General features: G+C 32.3%; 1 protein-coding gene across 1 annotated transcript in view; it reads right to left on the bottom strand.

Annotated features, from left to right (window-relative positions):
- Positions 1 to 5,119: 5,119 nt before the first annotated feature.
- The window catches only part of Syt4 (Synaptotagmin 4), a 43,990-nt gene continuing 26,462 nt past the window's right edge, over positions 5,120 to 22,647 (bottom strand). The window contains exons 5-8 of the mRNA XM_076404622.1: positions 12,750 to 12,879; positions 12,179 to 12,421; positions 11,795 to 12,112; positions 5,120 to 7,680 (exon numbers count right to left, since the gene is read on the bottom strand). Coding sequence (XP_076260737.1) covers positions 7,561 to 7,680; positions 11,795 to 12,112; positions 12,179 to 12,421; positions 12,750 to 12,879 — 811 coding nt within the window. The 3' untranslated portion in view covers positions 5,120 to 7,560. The remainder of the gene's footprint in view (positions 7,681 to 11,794; positions 12,113 to 12,178; positions 12,422 to 12,749; positions 12,880 to 22,647) is intronic.

Below are 22,647 nucleotides of genomic sequence, written 5' to 3'. Positions count from 1 at the left end.
CCATCACTGAAACGGGGTTTAAAAGTAAACAATAGTTCTTCAGGAAACCTGTAATGATCTCCTACATTAAGTTTCCAAACAGGATGGTTTATTCTTTACATTTTAGGCCAGATAATTATGAACGCAAACATGAAAAATTAATCAGAAATTGTTATACTAAGTCTTTCATTAAAATCTACATAATTAATTGGAATACATAATATATGTATATTCGCTGATCATTTGCCTTAACCTATCGAAAGGAAAATATTACTACAAGTTAAATATTGAATTGAACAGCCCCATCAAAATCTTCAAAAAGAACTAGAAGTAAGCACAAATATAATATTTTTTCAAGTAAGGAAGTAAACTGAGGATTTCGAAAACTAAAATTATAACATGAAACGCGTCCATTCGCACATCACATCTTTTCGAAAGTGGCTTCAACTTCATGCAGATAGGAACCAAACAGTTTAACACCTAAAATACTAAGAACTAAGTGTCAATATTGCAAGCAAAAATGTTATATTTTAATGTAATATATATTTTTATGATTTTGCTATTTAATTATATTATCTCTGGTATCAAGAATGTATTTTAATTCGTTTGTGCACGAAGATTTATTTGAAAAAGAATGAACATGACCAAATTTAATTCTTATTCATATATTATGTTAGTAAATGGCGATCTGTTTTAAAACCATTGTGCACAACATCCTGAGCAAGGCAATGTAATACGAAAAATAACAGTTACCGATGCTTCTTCTGGTGGATGAAAAAAATAATGTATATAAAATAATATATATATACATGTATGTATATATATATATATATATATATATATATATATATATATATATATAAGAAAAGGTGCTTTTGTAATCAAAATTGAAATATGTCATTCTTATGTTCAGTATGAATAATTTTCAGTTCAGTATGTATTCTTATATTTCGAACAAATTATGTTTTACAATTACAAAATAAGTTATCAGTTATCAGATTAGATTAGTTTGCTGTATTTTTAAAATATTGTTTTAAAATAAATGTTAGGTAGTATTTAAATAAAATATTTTATTAAAATCCTAGTTTTTAATTTTCCCCTCTAATAATACTCCCGCTTGCCGCTCCACCTTGTGGTTAAGAGGGACAAAACTTGACTACAACTTTGTATATGGGAGAACATAGTATATGTATCTTTATTTTATGGATATAAACGACAAAAATATTACAAAAGAATAATGAATTTCTAAATGAATGTCATACAGACAAAGGATTTCGTAACATGCTCGTAAATCACGAAACAATTAGCATTTTGCCCGGAAATAAATGCGAAATATTCAGAACCACGAAAAGTGAAAATGTTCCTACGAAAGGGAAAATCGATCAATTAAATACATATAAATTGAACTGCTTCTTTACAGTACCAGCTAGACATTACTCCTTCATATATTAATGCATGATTTGCATTATCATCCTCTCATTATAATGTTTTTAATATAATAATTATAATGTTTATTATGAGCAAGACCAATTTAATTAATAATGTAAGATATAGACTCAATTAAATTATGATAATTAATTTAACACATTCATTCACAATTATTGCGTCTGTTATTATATAGTATTTAACCTTTTGTTTTTTAAAAAGTTGCAATACATATTTTATTAAGGTAATAAAGATAGTTCTTCTGCGTCCTGGATGTTGATCTGTGTTGGGGTTAGGGGAGTCTTAGCTTGTTTATGGAATAATTCAGTTAGGAAAGCCATATTCTTTTTGAAAACAATCAGCTATTTCATGGATTCCACGAGCTTTTTGTTTAATCCTACGTTTCCGCACCGCAGAAGTTCGTTTTGCAGGATTCTGGTCCAGGAAACATGGATGCTGATTTTTAGGCAGAATGTCTTCTGAGAGACCGGAATCCGACACCGGGTTAGACGGTGGCGGGTCTGGCCGACGTGATGCTATTAATGTAATTTACTTGCTTTGGGTTTGTTCATAAAATATAACACAATATGCAGGTATGTTTGTCGTCTAAGAACAAAATAAATATATTATGTTTTGTTTGCTTTTATGTCTCCACCCACTAGTCAAGATCTATATTATAAATATGGTTATAACTTGACCTATTTAAGTTGCCTTTCTATATCGTTATGTCTTCGATATCTGTTGTCCGTAAATAAGCGAGAGATCTCGAAGTAATTAATTTCTTGCCACAAGATTTTGATTTTAATATTTTACTACTAATCTTCGGTAGTAGATTTCTTCAAATCAAAGAACAAAATCATAAATGAAGAAAACATCGAAGACTTGACGTACTTTGCGTCTTATACAAACACTCAAACTAAGAACCCCTAAGAGTCACGAGGAATACCACCCCTTTAGCCGAAAATGAATGTTTAGTTATAGGTGATAACTAGCATTTTTAGATAAATAACAGGTCAATTGAAAAGTCCCCGACCTACCATAGTAAAACACATTTTTTTGGCAGAATTATTTTTTTATTCAATATAATTCGCTTCAACGGTGAATATATAATTAATATTGATATATTGATTATAGCGACCCTCCAACTTTTCGATTTGTCCCTTGCTTCAAAATAGGCCTCAGTTTCGGCGATCGCCTCTTTGACGAAAATTTCTTCCCAGCGTGCATTCTTTTGAGATCTGAGAACAGGAAATAGTCGCTGGAGGCCAAATCAGGAGAATACAGTGGATGAGGAATCAATTCGAAGCTGAATTCATGCATTTTTGCCATAGTTTATACTGACTTGTGACACGGTGCATTGACTTGGTGAAGCAGCACTTTCTTTTTCTTCAAATGCGGCCGTTTTCGGCGATTTCGTCCTTCAAACGATCCAATAACGCTATGTAATAGTCGCTCTTGATGGTTCTTCCTTTTTCAAGGTAGTCAATGAAAATTATTCCATTGGCATCCCAAAATACATACGTGATAACCTTGCCAGCCGACTTTTGCATTTTCGCACACTTTAGAGCGGGTTCATCGTGTACGGTCCACTCGGATGACTGTCGATTGGACCTCGGAGTGAGGTGACGGAGCCATATTTCATCCATGGTCACATATCAATGCAAAAACTGGGGTTTATTACGCTTGATCATTTCAAATCATCTCTCCCAATTATCAACTCCTCGTTATTTTTGGTCAAATGTGAGCCCGCGCGGCACCAACTTTGCACAGAGCTTTCTTATATCCAAATTTTCCTGAATGATATGATGTACATGTTCAATTGATATCTATAGAGTGTCTGCTATTTCATTCAATTTCAATTATACGGTCATTCAAAATAATTTTGTTGATTTTTTAAATGTTTTCGCCGGTAAAAACCTCTTCTGGGCATCCACTGTGTTCACCGTCTTCGGTACTCATTTCACCACCTCTAAACTTAGAACACCAATCCTTGATGGTTCATTTTCCTGAGACAGTGTCCTGAAACTCGGCATCAAGCCAAGCTTTTGCTTCAGCTGTATTTTTCCCTTCAAAAAGCAATATTTTATCAATACCCGAAATTCCTTTTTATATATTTTTTTCACAATAACAAAAGTTGTTTCATTCAACACAGCTATCAAATTTATACCCGCATCTTTTGAGGGTTAGCGCTCAAAAAACATATGGATTTAATTCTAGTAGCCATATATGTGTCAGGCCGGGGACTTTTCAATTGACCTGTTATTTAGATTGAAATATTATCCAAGCCATCAATGAGATGAGTTCTACGCGCATTTTCTGTATCCCTATTTATAATATGTATTTTATGTATTCCCTGGAGGCCTAATCTACGTAATTAACAATATGTTAAAAGAAACGTACCTTACTTTCATTAGAGAGCATAATTATATGTTAATGTTTAGTTCCAGTTTCCTTCGTTGCTGTACTTCCCTATCAAATCATTTTAATAGCACTGTATTTCTCTTTAGTTTCTTCTATAACTACCTCTATACATTCCTCTTGATAGCATTAGATATAATCACTGCATTCTCACTAAGGCATTTGCCGTACATGCAAAACCATATTCATTCTGAACTTATACATTCTAACCAAATGTTCAGATATTTCTGAACAGTTACACACATATCTGAACATGCACACAAAACTAACACCATCTAGAATATAATTTTCTGCAGTTACCCTACATTAATTATATACCCAGTTTTATTTGTAACAGCCCTGATCACTCTACCTTGATAATTGTTAACAATTGAAAAGAATGAAATAGAAATACCAATAAACCCTAATAAAATGTTATTCTAAGTTTTATCTTTTTCTGTTAAATTTTACTGTCCTTACAGTTTTTTATTGGCGTATTGTCAATAATAGCCTGAGGTTTCGTTTTGAAAAAACCATGTCTCATCTAGATAAGCAAATTGAAATAACAAATGTTCCTTAATTTTATTTTTTTTTTCAAAATTAGATTATATTAAAAACAATGTCTGAAATGTTACTAGACCTCTTTATAGATTACCTTCACCATATTTAAATCTTATGTTTCTTAACAGTCCATGAAGTGATGTCTTACATCCCTCAATCAGCTGCATATTTCTAATTTGTATATGGATACTTCCAAGACTAAAAGTTTTTTCTAAAGTAATGTTATATTAAATTATGTTTATATATGAACAGAATTTAGACCGAGTAGAGTTAACATCAAAGTGATCTTGATTCGTCACTCGCTTCGTACAACGATACTTTATTTTCGCTGAATAAAACTTTATACTGTTTCTATTTTTTTAAGAGATTTTAGTCACAGTGCCCATACTAATACTCGTTGCAGCTTCAACACACTAAACAATATTTATAATTTCGCAGCAACTTAATATCTAATAGTATGGATATTGACTTTAAAACTGAATATTGAAATATTCTTTATTTATACATACAATACACCACTCAATACATTAGATCTTATACATTTAGATCTTTAAGAATAAATTGTATGCAACCAAGTATTGTCAGTGAATGAATGAATACAGTTAGATAACCACCAAAGCTCATCAGGCATCATATTTATTAACAAAAAATATGCTTCTAAATAATAAAAATGCCATTTTGAATATGTATGTATGTTAAAATTCCAGAAAGGGTGAGTATGGATAGAGAGTGGAAGATAGGTAAACAATAAACAATATTTAGAAACCATTTTTTGAACATTTATTCATCTTTATTTGTATATACACATTTATATGTAGAATGTTTAAAAGTTTCCAGCTATAGGACAATAAAAAACAAGACAGAATCTTATCTAAGACCAAACAAAACATCGTCCTTGAAGCTTACGATCTATACAATATATTTGTAATGTCTACCGAACTTTTTTAATTTTAAAAATAAAATATCCATATTTTTTGGGAATTTTCTATTATAGTTCGTATCGCTATGTCTAAGAGAAAGAAACGTCTTGCAATAGTATATATATATATGTGTGGTATGGGACCGGAAAGAATATACTAGACGCGAAATGTACCTTAGTACCGCGTCAGTATAGCTTACCTATCCGTCAATAATACCACTGGTTAAAACTAACAATTACAAGTCTTGTGTTTGTTTTACAGTAAGTAAGCATAACGTTTAGTCAAAACGCGGGGTTGTTTCTGTGAAACCTACCCCATATCTACAAATTATACGTGATCTTTGGTGTTTTAACCCATAAATATGCGAACAGCGCCGTCTAGCGGGCGCCGTTCGAAAAAATGTACAAGTTATAACGATTACCTTAAGACATAAATAAATTAAAAAGTAAACGAGTAACAGCAACCATACACGAGGTGAATGGCCCCAACCACTGCCCTTAACATGAAACCGAATGAAACGACAAGCTTGACGTTTGACAGCTAAATAAATGACAGCCATATTGAGCTTTAATTACGTGACATTCAACGTCGAATATTGACGGTTGACTAATATACAGGTTACATTGGAGTAAAATATCGGATATGTGCGTTACACAGGGTAATTTAATGTAGAAAACACATGACTAACATGGAATTTCAATATGGCGTAATCGTTGTATTATTTATGTTCTTCAAAACAGTGTCAAATTCAATAGCTTCATTTAACAATGAGATTTACCAGGTCTGTAAATTAATAATGCAAGTAATGACCAAGTTTTCAGTACTAGGCCTTTTCGTTTACAAATTACGTATAAAAATTAATGATATATATTATATTATAGCTTGGATACATATATGATGACACAGATATATTCAAGATTGAATATACACATTCCTAGATTTAACGTGATGCCTTTAATGTATTTATTAGTGGGCATGGCCTAATATATCATAATAAACCTACAAAAGTTATTATTCTCGTACTAAATATTCTTGTTGTTTTTTTATTTTAGTCTATTATGAGGAGTTAATCTAAGTAAGTTGTTAAAACTTGCTTAAAATGCGCCAGTTTTTAACTACAACTTAGAAATTGTAAAACTATGAAGCTATGAATACGGTGGGAAAATATATCGTTTACTATTTTTCAGCCAACTAGCCAACTTTTGTTAATATGCTCTAAGTGATAATAGAAATGTTTATTGAAGCAACCGAAATATGTTTTTCGAGACTTTTGTTATCAAGTAGCCCTACTTTTTTTCTAACATGCCTTAGGTTGCCAGTAAGGCAAATAATAAAATCGGGAATTTACGTTAATTTCTTATTTTAAAAACAATATAATTGTATTGTGGTGTGAGCTCTTTGACATTATTAATACTTTTAAGCAAAATATAGAAGAAAATTTTAAGAAAAGTAAATTATACATACAAAAAATAATTTTGAATTCAAATACCATCAGAAATGTATCCAAACTGTTTCGAAATCATTGCAGAAATTAATACCTATTATTTAATAAAGGAACAAAATTAACTAACGACCTAAAAAACAGGGACCATGCCATTACATAACTTGAAACTATTTGAAATGAGAGAGTGTGGTCGATTATATTCACTCATTCTTTCAACAAGACCTATTACCAATCGCCCCATATTCAATTATCTTATATTTAAGTAGTATATCTAAGCGCAAAACGCAGAACCCTGACCATTATTTCATTTTGTCGTCTTCGTATGCTAGAAAAATAAACATTAATATTGTTTCAACCACTTTACTGTCCAAATAATCAACTAGGGCTGTGACTTGTTCGAGAGAAACAACGAAATTTTCAAGGATGTGTTTCTGATCTGTATATACAACAGAATTACAGTAAAAGCTCATATCATTGCTACTACAGTGCTTTAAAGCGATTTTTTAGATAATATTAGTAACAGACAAGCTTTTAGATATACATTAGTAATTAAACTATGATATTCAGCACTCTCGTGCGAATCTTCTCGGTATCAGATCTAATAGCAATGTTTCGAAGCTTTTCTCGTAAAAATCCTCACGTTCACAAAATTAATTACACCTAATTAATTAATTAATTGATAATAATCTCTGTTTTTTTCTTGCTTTTTCTCATTTCCTCCAAATCCAACTAATTGGGGTGTAATTTTTTTTAGAAAATACTCAAATTTTAAATACTAACTCTTTATAATTGTTGATTAGAAAAACTGAAGGTATTGACCTAGATTCATTCTGTTTACTCTTTTAGCTTGTGCCAATCGGCTATCTGTCTCCTGGCGGAGTTGCAAACTTCGTTCCAATGTGTTAAAGCTGATCCCGAGCATTTTGGTCCCCCCAGTTCTAGTCGGCCTATAACCTATAAACAAAAATGTACTGGTTAGTTTATTACAAGTTAGTTTGTTTTAGGTTGGCTATTATAAAAAACTTCTTTAAACGTTTTCTTTAGACTGATTAATTCAAATGGAATATTAATAGCGTTGGGAACTATCGACTGTTAAATAATTAACTACTTTTTACTCTCGACTCTTTCGATCGAAATTTTCGATTCCATTGATTATGTTAATTTTTACTATCGACTGTTTCAGTCGCTATTTTAGACTGATATTAGACCGACAGTCAGATCAGTCAAAACAATACTTTTTACTATTGTCTGTTTTAGTCGTGTACTATCAGTTACTATTTTCGGACCTACTACTTTCATTGGACTATCTTGGACTTTCATTGGGCTGTGTTTTAACGTTCTGACTTTAGCCTCCTAGTCGCGCTCTTGAAAATAATGTGCCGGGTTTATGCTTACATAGATTTATAAGTATTATATTTATGCTTTTATGTTTCGTTCGTCGTAACGTATATTCAAAACAGTAAATTAGTTATACAGTCAAACAATACTTTCCTTCTCATTTTATTCTATTTAAAAAGAGATAGAATGCTGTTTGACAAGTTCGATTATGTAAACGAATGGATTTGCAAAAGTCGTTCGTTGTTCAAACTTCTTTAAAATTCTTCAAAATATTATAACTACGGGTTATAAACCGGCAAACGTTGTTTTAACGCTTTGTATTAGTAAAGTTCAAATCGCCGCGGTTCTTATTGAAAATATTATTTAGCATGCTGCAGCTGCACTGAATATTAGTCACGGACACGGTCACTAAAATTTATTAAAAAATAAAAAAACAAGCTTAAAATCGCCAAAAAAGAAACAAGAATCAAGATCAGCTTGATGTTAGCTGTATCAGAGATTTAAGTAGTGTAAAGATAACCAACGAAGGGGTTTAATGGAACTCCAAACATTGCTTTTAAAACAATACAATTTTTAAAAACATATAACAAAGTCAAGGAAAAATTACTATATCAATTTGTATCAGATAAGACATAAATATTTCAAAATAGTACATTGGGTCACTTATGGCAAGATAATAAATAGTGTAAAGACAACAAAAGTTGATGGAAAAAATAAACGTTGAAATAACTATCAATTAGGTTTTGTTAATCATAACATTTATTAATAATTCACTTCATACATATAGATCCTCATGCTGGAAACAGAAATAGTTTTATTCCTGATGCTGAATTAGTGTTTTCTTCTAAGTCCAAGGATATCTACCATTGATAAATAAACCATAGCTTATTTTTGGAATTGTTTGAAAACTAGATTTTTGAACTTGAAGGAATCATCAGTTATTGTTATGGACAATTCATCGTATCATAGTACACTGGTGAAGAAGATCCCAATAAATGCATCAACAAAAACTGCAATTTAGGAATGGCGTACGATACATAAAATAAGTTTTGAAGAAACAATATTATAGAATGAATTATGTCAAATTGTAGCTTGGAAAATATATGTGCATGTGTGTAATTGTTCAGAATATACATGAAAGTTTAGTTAAAATGCATGAGGAGAGAAATAATACTAATTGTTTAGTAGATATGGAGAACACAGTGATTAAATCTAGTTTTATCAAGAAAGATGTACACAGGTATTAACATAACAAACTAAGAGAAATACATTGATATCAAAATGTCTTTACAAGTAATCACTGTATCGAAGAACACAAGAACTAAGCGTCAAAGGTAAATATACTCTCTATAAGAGCTATTTTTCAAGATAATTTATTAATATAACAAGGTAAAGAGAACAAAAATTTGGTTGATAAATAGAAAAATAATTTTAATCCATATTTTCTTGGTAGCCATTTTGTCTTTTTTGTTGACTTCTTCAATTTTATAAGTCTCTTGATATTTGTTTAAGCCTTTTGAATGTTGCAATTTCTTTTATTCAAATTTTATCTAATAATAATCTTAAATATTACTTATTAGCGATAAATAAACTATTTAGTGGTCATTACACCATTTCTCTTCTATACTCAAGTCAAATATATAAAACATAAAAATAATTTTTACATCATTCAAAATGAAACGTTTTTATTTTGAGATAATTAAATTACAACAATTATCTCTTTCCTATTCTTTCTCAATGAAAGTTTGAAAAGAAATATGTACTGTCTCATTTATGGTGCGGTTGAACAAAAATAGTAAGCACGTGTTGTACTTCTATTATTTTATATCATTGTTAATTTCCGAATGTTAAAATAAGACCAAATATATTTGGGATCGTTATTACTTTTTTCACACTGCCATATGCCAATTTAAAATTATTTAAAATGAACTGATATGCGCAGCATAGAGTATCAAACAACTATCTCAGTAGTTTCCTCTACCCAAGTAACTTCGTCAGTTCTCACGAATAGAAAAACAGACACTGCATTTGACTGAAATAGTAATTAAAATTTTTAGTCGGTAGCTTTTTTGCTACCGAGTAATTTGACTGCTTTACGATTATCGACTGTTTCAACTATATTCAGTCGATAGATCCCAACGCTGAATATTATTACAATCGAATATACTTTAAAACATTTATAGTTGTGATCAGCAACTGGACATACATTGAATCGTCTTAAACTAAAATTATCAGTCTTTTGTAAACATTTTTTGGGTTTGGGTGTCTTATTGTTCGGGCTTGAAATGGGAAACTCAAACTATGAGTAGGTTAATTTCTAAACAAGGCAACTGGAGAAAGATATGAAGACCTTTTTTAATTTGGTACAATCGGTATATTTTTGAATTTACATCAGCAGAGTGGAAATGCATCGAATTAAGCAATTATTTATGCCAAAATTGTAATTTTATGAACTGTTCCCTGAGTATGTTTCTGAACTGGGTTCCTTACCGCCTTATTATTTTGAACACTTAATATTTCTTTATCTTAGTCGCTTTGTATAAACGAGATCAAAATTGCGAACCATATAGAGGAACGGAAGGTACCATAGCCTGGTCTACAAAGACCTTAATTGGGACTATTAGTTTACTTAATCTACAGTGTTCTCGATATGCCGTAATACTTTACAGTTGCTTGGTATATTTAATTTGATCATCCGCATAAAACGGCGTTTTTCATGTTTCTACTTCGGAGATATCAACCATGTAGAGATTAAACAGTACCTGAACCAGCAAAGGACCCTGTGGAAGACAAGATGAATCTCCTAGTCGAAAAAGGAGTCACCGAGAAAGATCAAAGTATCACACTTAGACTTGGAATGATAGGTTTTCCAACTATGAATATATCACATTTAATAGATCACTTGGCATGCCAAATTTTAATGTTAAATGCCCTAGTGAAGTTTAAGAAGACTGCCTCAATTATCCTAGACAATGATTTTCCTATTGGCAGATTCACATTTTGAAGCTTCTGAATAATATGTGATACGCCCGGATCAGAGATATGAAAGATAGAATGAAAAGATATGAAAAGAGTTGAGATTGAAAAGGCTCAACCGCCGAACCAAAGTAAAACTTAAATGCAAGTGTACAAAGCAATTTAACGAACAACCTAATGTTCAAAGAGAGTTAAAAAGTAATAAAAGTAAAATACAACTATCAGTAATGAAATACCTAATACCTTGACTCTTCAGGGGATAGAGATAGATAGTAAACGAATTAAAAGAGACCTTAATATTAAATCAAAAAGTACATAGAAAGGACACTACTCAGTTGGTGGAGACATTTACAGCGCATGGAGGACGCAAGACAGGTAAAGAGAATATGGAAAGTAAGAAGAGAGAGAAGAAATATCAGACGGTCACCCAAGCGAAACTGGAATGAATGTATCAGAGAAACACTTCAGGACAGAGGATAAACCCGTCCAAAACAAGAACATTGAGCAGGAACCGGAAAATGGAAAGACGAAGCAACAGGGGATAGAAAATAAACATAACACATTTACACCACTAAGTGGTATAATAAGATTAAGTAAAAGCAAAACATCTTCAAAAATACAATCGCCATCTCTGAGATTTTTTAAGAAATTATCGAGCGACCAACAATAACATGACAATATGTACAAAAATATGTAATGAGTTAAAGTACATAAAACAATAAAATCGCTACTTTTAAATATTAAACCAACTTACCTCATTTTTGGTAACCCTATCCCAATCCAGTAACAAGAATTCCAAACTAATACCCTCCAAAGTTTGACTATTGGCAGGAATATCAAACACGAAGCTCTCATTAAAAACAGGCATAAGCGTTCTCTTCTTAACGTGAGTCTTCTTCTTGGAAATCCTCTGGCCCTTATACAACAGATAGATCTTCACGTAAGGATCGGCCAGCCCTGTTACATCCATTTTGGGGAGGTTTCTAGCTTTGAGGACCACAACGGTAAGTCTGTTGGCGGCTGGTTGCCAGCAGAGCGAAACCAAGAGCTCTCCTCGGCCTTGGGAGCGAATCTGGTGAAGGTAACGATGTAAAATGACAAATCGAGAATTTAAAAAATATTGCTAATTGTAGTTCACCTTCAAGCTTCTAGGTTGTATCTCGCGAGATAGAGCCATCTGCTGGGTCTCGATCTGGGCGACATCGACGCTGTTCAACGCGCAAAACACTTCCCCGATGATGTCATCACGGCTGTAGCGATCGAAACTCAATATAACGAAATGGAGGGTTATGTTAGGTAATTGGTTGAATCCTATGCCGTAAAAGGTGAAGTCCTCGTCGTAAACTGGATTTCTGGTCTTGCGTAGTACTCTAGTCTTAACCTAAATTAAAAAAGGAATACTTTATAGTTAAGTATCGTAAAATATTTTATTATAGCTATTTTATTTATCATATGATTAATTGGTAGATGATCTATGCTCCTAAGATGCCACCTGTGAAATAACGATAGTTGAACCCTGACTGACCTGGTCTTCCTAATAAGGTTACCACGTTAAAATCATCTCATTTTGATTCTCGCACAATTTGAATGAAAGTTCAATTTCAAATATTACATTAATTAATCAGAGCACACCAGGCAATAAAGAACACTAGCTATTAGCTAATAATAATTACTAGCATTATATACCTTACGCTAGATTATGTACGCACCTTATGTTGTTTATCTGGAAGTAATTGGAGCTTTACATAGGGGTCGCTAGATCCAGTGTTGGGATCTTTAGCTGGTAGATCCTTGCATCTCACCACTGACACGATTAAAGCATTTTTATCATGTTTATATCTGAAATATAACGAGAACAGATATGCTTTAGTTGCTATAAAATATATAAAGTTCTGTTATGACAGCAATATATAGTGTCTGCAAGTTAATTCTAAGAATCACTTTTTGGTATATCCAAGGCATTATTATGAACATTGCATATGACATTAGTTTTAAAGTTATTTTCAATCACTGGTTACTATATTTCCCGCAGTTCTGGTAACATTGCTTGAATATTAACCACCAATTTAGGCTTATTTTCGGGTATCTTCATAAAAATTTAAATAGTAGTCAGATTATCGTTAAAAAACGTGATGATCAAAAAAGGCAATATCGGTTAACATCAGCGAATTAGACAATAATCATTTATAAAAATATATAACGTATTTTCTTAGCCGCCTTTCAGCTTGTATCTATATATTAATCGACTTAGCAAAAATGTTGTCTCCCTTTTTAAAGAAAACAGCGGCACCATCTGGAGGCGTGAAATTTGGCACGGTTAAAGCTTATATCGAGGAAGAATTTTTAGGCCTAATATTTTTGTGTAATATACGCTACAAATAAATATATTCCAATAAAATAAAATGAAAATAAAATAAAAATTTTCTTTAAGTTTGTAAAATAAAATAAAGGATAGTTTTCGTTAAAATTAAGTTAATGTTGAAACGATATTAAAACGAAAAGTTAATGATTAAAACATTATTGAACGATGTTATATAATTTTAAGCAGTGTTTTGTGTCATTTTCGGTTATTCCCGTATCGCTGGAATTATTAAGAGTTGTTGCAAGTATGGATTAAAGAAAACGGTTAAGAATAGGACGGCGACATAAAGTTACATTTTACTTTTTTTTGCAGAGAAAACAAGTTAATGTGCCCGGTTTATCGGAAACTATATACAGCTGTGAAAGAAAAACCCGAAATATGTGAAAATTTCATCCCAACATTTTCGAGAAACAACAACAAAATTCGAGAAAAACAAGAATCGTCTGTTTTCTTTGATTAAAAGATATTTAGATATTCTAAATCACAATATTGATTTTTTTTGACGCATGGTAAAGAAAAAGAAAAATTGTTCTTGCTTAAGGACTGTTATTAATTGATATGGTTCTGTAGATATGGACTAAAGATAATTCTACAAGTTGTTAAGATTTATCTGTAAATTTTGGTGGTATCGACTTCTTATTAATTTCAGTTTCATTAATACACGCATTTCTTAACAAAGCACTGACCGAATATTGCAGGTAATAAATACGTTAATTTGTGCATCAAGAGATAAAATGAATATTGCATAGAATACTAACCCATATAAAATACTTTCATAGAATATTAATTTGGATAGATGGGACATAAGACAAAATATAAAGCAATACGTAAATGAAAACCAACCAAGACGACAAACTAAAGATGTGCTATTTACAAGGGAGATATCGAAGAATGAAATAAATAAGAAAAGAACAATGCAATTTTATTTAAGAATTTAAGTAAAGAAATTATTCATTAATCAGCCTGGTGTATTTATTTTACATGTAAAATAGAATTTTGGTGACAAATATGGGTAAAAATAAGCATGTATTCATATAACATAAATGAAATAATGAAAATATCAAGATTCAAAATGAAACTAAGTACATAATTTGTATAGATGGAATAGATAAAAAAATAGAAGAAGTTGTGAATTATTAGCAGTACAGTTGTAAACATTTTAAAGTATTGATAAATATTAAGGTGCTTAATAATTTATGCAATAAGATATGCACTATACGACATTTTGTTCTTTAAACCTTGTATCAATTATTTTGATTATTTACTTTATATGCTTAAGATTTGGATATCAATAGTTAATTTAATGATTGTAACAGGTCAATTGAAAAGTACCCAGATTAACAAATAGATGGCGCTACTAGAAGTAAATCCATACGTTTTTTAGTTAGCCCTAACCCTAAAAGAAGCGTGTATAAATTTGACAGCTGTCGGATCATTAGTTTGTGAGTTATAGCATTTTGAGTGAAGCAACATTTGTTATTGTGAAAAAAATGAATAAAAAGGAATTTCACGTATTAATAAAATATTGCTCCTGGGAAAAAATACAGTTGAAACAAAAACTTGGCTTATTGCCGAGTATCCGGACACTGCCCCAGGAAAAGCAACCATCAAGGATTGATATGCTAAGTTTAGACGTGGTAAAATTAGCACCGAAGACGGTGAACGCAGTGGACGCCCAAAACAGGTTGTTACCGACGAAAACATTAAAAAAATCCACAAAATGATTTTGAATGACCGTAAATTGAAACTAAATGAAATAGCAGATAGTCTAAAAATATCAACTCAACGTTCATATCATTCACGAATATTTGGGTATGAGAAAGCTCTGTGCAACTGGGTGCCACGCTCACTTTTGACCAAAAACAACGAAGAGTTGATCATTCGGAGCAGTATTTCAAGATGATCAAGCGTAATAAACCCGAATTTTTGCGTCGATATGTAACAATAGATGATTTCTGAATTTGGGAATTAATCAGATAGTGTTTTATTATTTTTGTTTTTCAACAATGAGCTGTACGTTTTTTAAATAAAAATGGATACATACGACCTGAAATGGTCTGTGAATTGTCTCGTAATAGAACATCTTTAAAGACAATAAAAAATAGGTTACTAGCACTTCGAAGGATGATACATATTAATTTTTCATCATTACTTTTTTACTTTGAAAAAGCAAGTTATCTTAGACCAGCAAAATCAACAAACTGATTCATCAGAATGTAAAGGTTTATATTAAAATATATCTAATTGTAAATACCCAGGCATTATAAACAAAGAATATCTAGTATTAAAACTAACGGCTCTAACATCATGTAATTTTTTCGCTCTTGCAGTCAAGTAGTATTTTCTTTGCTTTTTGTTTAACTGTTATACCAAACATTGCTATTGAAATAAAATATAGTAAAAGTAATTAGAATAGAAAGTAGTGTATTGTTAAATCTTCAAAAAACAAAATCAGTTTTAAAAAATTTAAATTGGAAAGAAAATAATTTATTGCCATTGATTAAGAAAAATTGATAGAATATATAATAATCAAAATATTAATCCAAATGTTCCATCAATTTCTGACAACTGTTTCCTATATTTATTACAACATAGCAATACCGTATGGAAAAAACAATTTTAGTTTGGCAGCGATCCAATTATCTATATTTTGTGTACTTCTTCAGCATTTCGAAACCGTGTGCCAGCCAAACCATGCTTCAATGCTATATCTTTGAAAAATACTGCAACGTGTAATCGAGCGTTGTCATGCAAGAGGATGACTGCGTTTGCAACTCGCCACTACAAGTTTTTCTTTTTGAAACATTACGTCGTTCAATTTGTTTAATTGACATCTACAGACAGGCAGTTGTTGAAGTTCAACATATACAGTAACTGTTTAATTAATGGGACGCACAACCGATTGGTGATTTCCTTCTTAGTGTCACCCGAATAAAAACTTAAATAACAAAAATCGTATCAGTCGGTCATCAATAAAATGTCACCTAATAAACACAGTGTATACATTAAAGATATTCATCTTACACCATTCATGATACGCCTGATATCAAAATTCTAGCGATAGCACCAATAGATATACGAGTTCGCCATTTGGGTTGTAAACACGTTTACACGTTATTTTCAATATGGTGGAATCCTAGACCAGTAATAACCATTTATCATGTCAAGGATGTTTAGAAATTAGACTCTAGAGAGATGCCTACGTTATTCGGTTCGATTTATCGATCATAGATAATAAATTAGAGTGAAAATTTAAAATTTTACGAAAACTGTAAGATAACCATCTGAGTTATAAAATATAAAATAAGAAGTATAATATATAAATGAATTAAAATTATATGTTTCGTGTTATTTCAATAATTATTAAAAGTGTTTACCTTATAAAAAATCAAAAAGCAGTCAAACACGATTCACGCAAATACTGCAGAATATTGAAAGAATAATATCAATCAAGAAAAGCTGTTAATTTTATGACCACTTTGAATTTCAAGAAACACGTTGTAATACGTATCAATGAAGTAAATCAAATTTCCTATATAATTGAGGTAGGAAGATATAATCATGTAACCTCTTCAATATTTGGGATCAACAATTGATTAACATTATTTCTAATTAATAAGAATTGTACATTCGAAAACATCATGAAGAACAAACAAGAGCTTCAAGTAACGTGTGGTTCAAAAACCGAAAATTCAAACAGTATTGCTCTACATTACAAAAAGTGTTTACATAAAAATATAATATTCTACTACAAGGATGCGAAAAAATCAAACATTCCTAAATAGGACACTTCAGTGTAAAAGTCTTTGGCTTGTAACTCGAGTATGATAAAGCAAGCACTGGAAGAGGTGTGGGAATTGGAGTTGGAACCCACTAGTGGGTTGTTTCCAATTGGAAAATGGAATCCACCGTGGATATCCGTCAATTTTCAAAATGAAAAAGAGCATATCCTTAATATGGAAAAAGTGTTAAATTCTGATCGTCGGCGAATATCAAGATGATAACAGAGAAATACAACCTGTCAAATAACAATGTTCACCGCCTTTTAACACTTGTTCGCCAAAATGACTTATCACCAATCGAGACTAATCACATTCCGACTTCATATTCGCCCGCAGTTCGGTTCCAACCTTCGTTGGGTGAAGATGCGCTCTGAGCTCCAAGCTCTAGAAAGATACCTTTCTTAAAAAAACCCAGTATATTATTATGGTTATTTAAATGAGTGTTAAAAACGCATAACAAATATGGCTATCCGTCTTTCAGTGGACCTAAAGTGTAGTCAATACGTTTTTACGTGACCAGACAAAAAGACTGCATCTCATTTTTATTAGTGTTTTATAATTATTTTCCCTTATTTTACAACAGTCCTTTTGAAATTCATTTATAATATTTTTGATCAAAAATAATACTTGAGTGAAAAATGAAGTGCGTGAAATAAACAATGTATTTATTTTATTTTTTTTATCTTTGGAAGTAAATAAAATGGTTCAGCACCAAAATCGAGAAACCACATCACAACCTACTGAAACTAGAAGCAACATTTCTAGATTAGAAAACATGATGGCCAAACTAATGGATCAAATGAGTACGATGCTTGGTCTACTCCGGAGGAGGTTACAATACAAAACATTTAATGTGGAATTCAAGAATAAAAACCTCAAAAGGTAGAGAACTGTTAAAAGCAATAAAGACAGATAATTTACAACATATCTCTACTGGTGATGGCATACAGGCTTGCAGGTTAAACTAAAGAAACTTATCCCTTATCCGGACTATCAGTTGCTAAAATCGTATCTCACTGATAGAAATTTTATTGTAAATCAAGGCGATAAACATACCGAATTAAATCCCATATATTCAGGAGTTCCGCAAGGTAGTGTACTGGGTCCAGTACCGTATCTTTTGTATACGGCCGATCTACCCACCACAAAAATAACTACTGTGGCAACATATGCAGACGATACAGCAATCTTAGCATCCCATGAAGATCCAGTCACAGCATCAATAAACCTAAAAAACCTACCTGGAGCAGATACAATTATGGTTGAAGACACTACCTCTAGCCCTCTAGCAAATCTAATATATCCATCATTCAACGGTTCCAAAATAAGGTGTTGCGTGCCATTGTTGATGCTCCGTACTATATTTCAAATAAAGTGATACAACGCGATATTCTTCTAGAACCTATAACGAGTGTAATTCAACGTATTTGTGTGATGTACTTCGAAAGAGTGTCAGTGCATCCCAATGTACTCGCTAATCAGCTAAATATGCAACGTGATAGTGAAGTGCGTAGACTAAAATGTTGATCACCACCTGATCTGATTACTGGACATATGAAGACTTAAGATAATATTTTATACAAAAGATTGCTTAATGAAGTGATTTTCTACATGCCATGTATATATAATATAGTTATAAAAATACTTATTGCCAATAAGGCAGATTGTGGAATCACGAAGAGTAATAAAAAAAATTAGCCCGCATCAAACGAAAATCAACTAAAAGCGGTGGAGGTGGCAAAAATGCTTTGACTCGCCGCCTAAAGGCACTTACATCCATTGCCTTCTGAAATTGACAAAAAGTGTACCAAACGATTATCGACGGTCAGGGCTTACTTTGAGGGATTTTTAATGTCTATATATTTATTGACAACTAATGGCGATAAAAAATAATAATTCTAGACAATCAGTAAATAAAACGTTATGATATATTAAACTAAAATGAATTTCAAGAAGCTGAGAGCCCATAGAAGTCAGAAGTGCGTTTCAACTTGAAACCGCCTGAAAATATATTACTATACATAGTACAGCACAAAACATAATAGCGAAGAAATTTATGTAAAGAAAAGGTACTGTTTCATGGTCATTATTCGTCAACGATTATCATGAAATGTATACTCAAAAGTATATTACATATTAAGTGCTTGAATATATTTTCATCAGCTGTACCTGTTCAAAATGCCAAGTATCAATGTAAACAGCTGTTAAACATCGTAACCTAACTGTTAAATTCGATGATTTTTACATTTTTCTACATAAAATAACAGTTTTTAATGTAGTATTATATAGTTTTCCGATGTAAAAAGTACTAATCATGCGCTCAAAATTGCATTTTCGACATTGCATTTGTTGCTCGATTTCTAGAAATCTGCTCCCGATACGCACCAAACACTTTTAGGAATTTATGGTAATGCTGCCCCGCAATATCTCAATTGTCGGTTTTGGTTTCAATCGTTTTAACATTTTTATGTCAATGACAAGAAATGACCTGTAGGAACAAAAAAGTTTGGATACGAAGTTGAATGATGCAAGGCTTATTGGATGAAAGCTCAAGTCAAAGTCTCAAAGAGCTTTCAGACAAAAGGAGGGAAAATGGCTGATGAAAAGACATGAATTAACTGAAAATACCATTTCAACATCACGGTTTCATTGCTTTCATGTCAAGGAATCTGTGAATTATTAAAAACTGCGATAAGATGCAAAATGGCGAAAAAATCCTCTAGACCCATCTACATACACCTAAGCTATTCACGAATCACGAAGTGTTAGCAAGATCTAGTTTATTAATAGCTGAGAAAACCGACTGAAACTATTATTACAGACATCTATCAACGTCAACTGAATAATTTTCCTCCCACAATCATTTTGACCTATACCGAGCTTTATGTTAAACATTTATTTTGAAACATATTTGATAAGATAACAGTCGGCCACGCGTTTCAAGTGTTGTTAATAATACACTGTAGCAGTTCGAATGGAAATTTCTGCCACACCCAGTGTACTCACCAGGTACAGCGCAATCATACTGTTTGGAAATGCCGAAAAAGTATGAAAATTAATCGCAGTTAAATTGTTGTTTTGTTATGGTGTTGCCATTCACATAATAAACAATGACATTTCCGTAATAAACGTAGTATCTTAAATGTTTTGAACGTTGGTACGTGAAGTAACCCGTTGTTAAATATAAGATGTGATACTATTTTAATATGAAACTTTCAAGAGTTTGCACTAGATTAGCGTCTAAGATGATAGTAGTTGACATGAATCATTTAGCTATTTCCACTAATTAGCGAAGACATTTACAGACAATAAATTCCTATAAGAATGAACAATTAAGAATATCTCATTTTGGCCTATACGGTGGGAGCAAGATGTACAGAGTACGGTGGGTACAACAATATGCCCCATCCAAGTGTTTTCAACGTTTCCTTGGTCGGTCTTGCTTTATAAGATGGCGCATTATCGTGCTGTCCATTCTGGAGGTTTTTCGATCAATGCATGGTTCAAATTAATCATTTGGTGTCGATAGGAATCAGTATTAACTGTTCCACGAGGTTTTAATAGATCGTGGTACATCACGTCGCTCTGACCCCACCAAACACAAAGCATTATTTGCAACCAAAACGATTTTGCACAGACGATTTTTCGGCTTTATCTTTGCCTGTCATTCAATTTATGTGGCACCCATCTCCATCTTTTAGATTTTGCTCATTGCCCGTAAACAGTGGCTAATCGTTTCTTGAGCCACATTTAATATTTCTGTCAATTGTTTTTGAGTTTAGGTTGGGTCTCAAATGATGACTTTCAGCGGCTTTTTTCTTTTAATTAAATAAGTAAAGTAGTGCGAACCGCAAATGCACATTTTCAGGCACGAAACTTGGCATTGTCAATGAGGTATAAATAACAACGACGGTGTTAATTTCCCAAAATATAGTATGTACAGCTTTGAAACTTAATGAGAGTAGTAGAATAAAATGACATAACAAACCAATTGAAAAGTCCCCGGCCTGACACATAAATGGCGCTACTAGAAATTTATCCATATGTTTTCAGTTAGCACTAACCCTCAAAAGATGCATGTATTAAGACAGTTGTCAGATCATTAGTTTGTGAATTATAGCATTTTGCGTGAAGCAACTTTTGTTATTGTGAAAAAAATGGATAAAAAGGAATTTCGCGAGTTGAAAAAATATTGATTTTTGAAGGAAAAAAATACAGTTGAAGCAAAAACTTAGCTTGATGCCGAGTTTCCGGACACTGCCCCAGTAAAATCAACCATCATGGATTGGTATGCTAAGTTTAGACGTGGTAAAATGAGTACCGAATACGGTGAACGCAGTGAACGCCCAAAAGAGGTTATTACCAAGGAAAATATTTAAAAAATCTACAAAATGATTTTGAATGACCGTAAATTGAAATTGAATGAAATAGCAGACACTCTAAAGATATCAACTGAACGTGTACATCATATCATTCACGAATATTTCAGTATGAGAAAGCACTGTGCAAAGCTTACTTTTGACCAAAAACAACGACGAATTGATGATTCGGAGCAGTTTTTGAAGATGATCAAGCGTAATGAACACGAGTCGATGCGTCGATATGTAACAATGGTTGAAACATGGCTCCATTATTTCACTCCGAAGTCCAATCGACAGTCATCCGAGTGGACTGCACAAGATGAACCCGCTCCAAAACGTGGGAAAACGCAACAGTCGGCCGGCAAGATTATGGCGCCTGTATTTTGGGTTGCGCATGAAATAATTTTCATTAAGTACCTTGAAAAAGGAAGGACCATCAACAGCGATTATTACATAGCGATCTCCGAAAAACGGCCGCATTTGAAAAAAACAAAATGCTGCTTCACCAAGACAATGCACCGTGTCACAAGTCAGTGACAACGATGGCAAAAATCCATGAATTGGGCTTCGAATTGCTTCCTTACCCACCATGTATTCTCCAGATCTGGCCCCCAGCGACTATTTCGTGCTCTCACATCTCAAAAGAATGCTCGCTGGGAAGAAATTTTCGTCGAATGAAGAGGTGATCGCTGAAAGTGAGGCCTATATTGAAGCAAAGGACATATCGTACTACAAAAATGGTATCGAAAAGTTGAAGGGTCGCTATAATCAGTGTATCACCCTTGAAGGGAATTATGTTGAATAAAAAAACTAATTTTGCCAAAAAAATTTGTTTTACTATGGTAGGCCGGGGACTTTTCAATTGACCTGTTATGTGCAAAATCATAACACTGCACACTTAAACCTCGCAACATTTAATAGAAAAACCGATAATGACTTTCCGGTACACCTGATAATTGTTTCTATTCAAAAATTTTCACATTTTCTACAAAAAAGTTACTTATTACATTCGTTGTACTAGATACAATTATATCAAATGGGTAACTGAAAAAATATGTTATTATTAAACTTGTGTCAACCTAATAAAAAGAAGGAACATTCA

This window comes from Rhynchophorus ferrugineus, unplaced genomic scaffold (assembly GCF_030347505.1).
Source record: "Rhynchophorus ferrugineus isolate W39M unplaced genomic scaffold, kcgeb_rfMv2 rfM4, whole genome shotgun sequence".
In the NCBI taxonomy this organism is placed as follows: domain Eukaryota; kingdom Metazoa; phylum Arthropoda; class Insecta; order Coleoptera; family Curculionidae; genus Rhynchophorus; species Rhynchophorus ferrugineus.
This window is presented reverse-complemented; position numbering and strand designations above follow the sequence as displayed.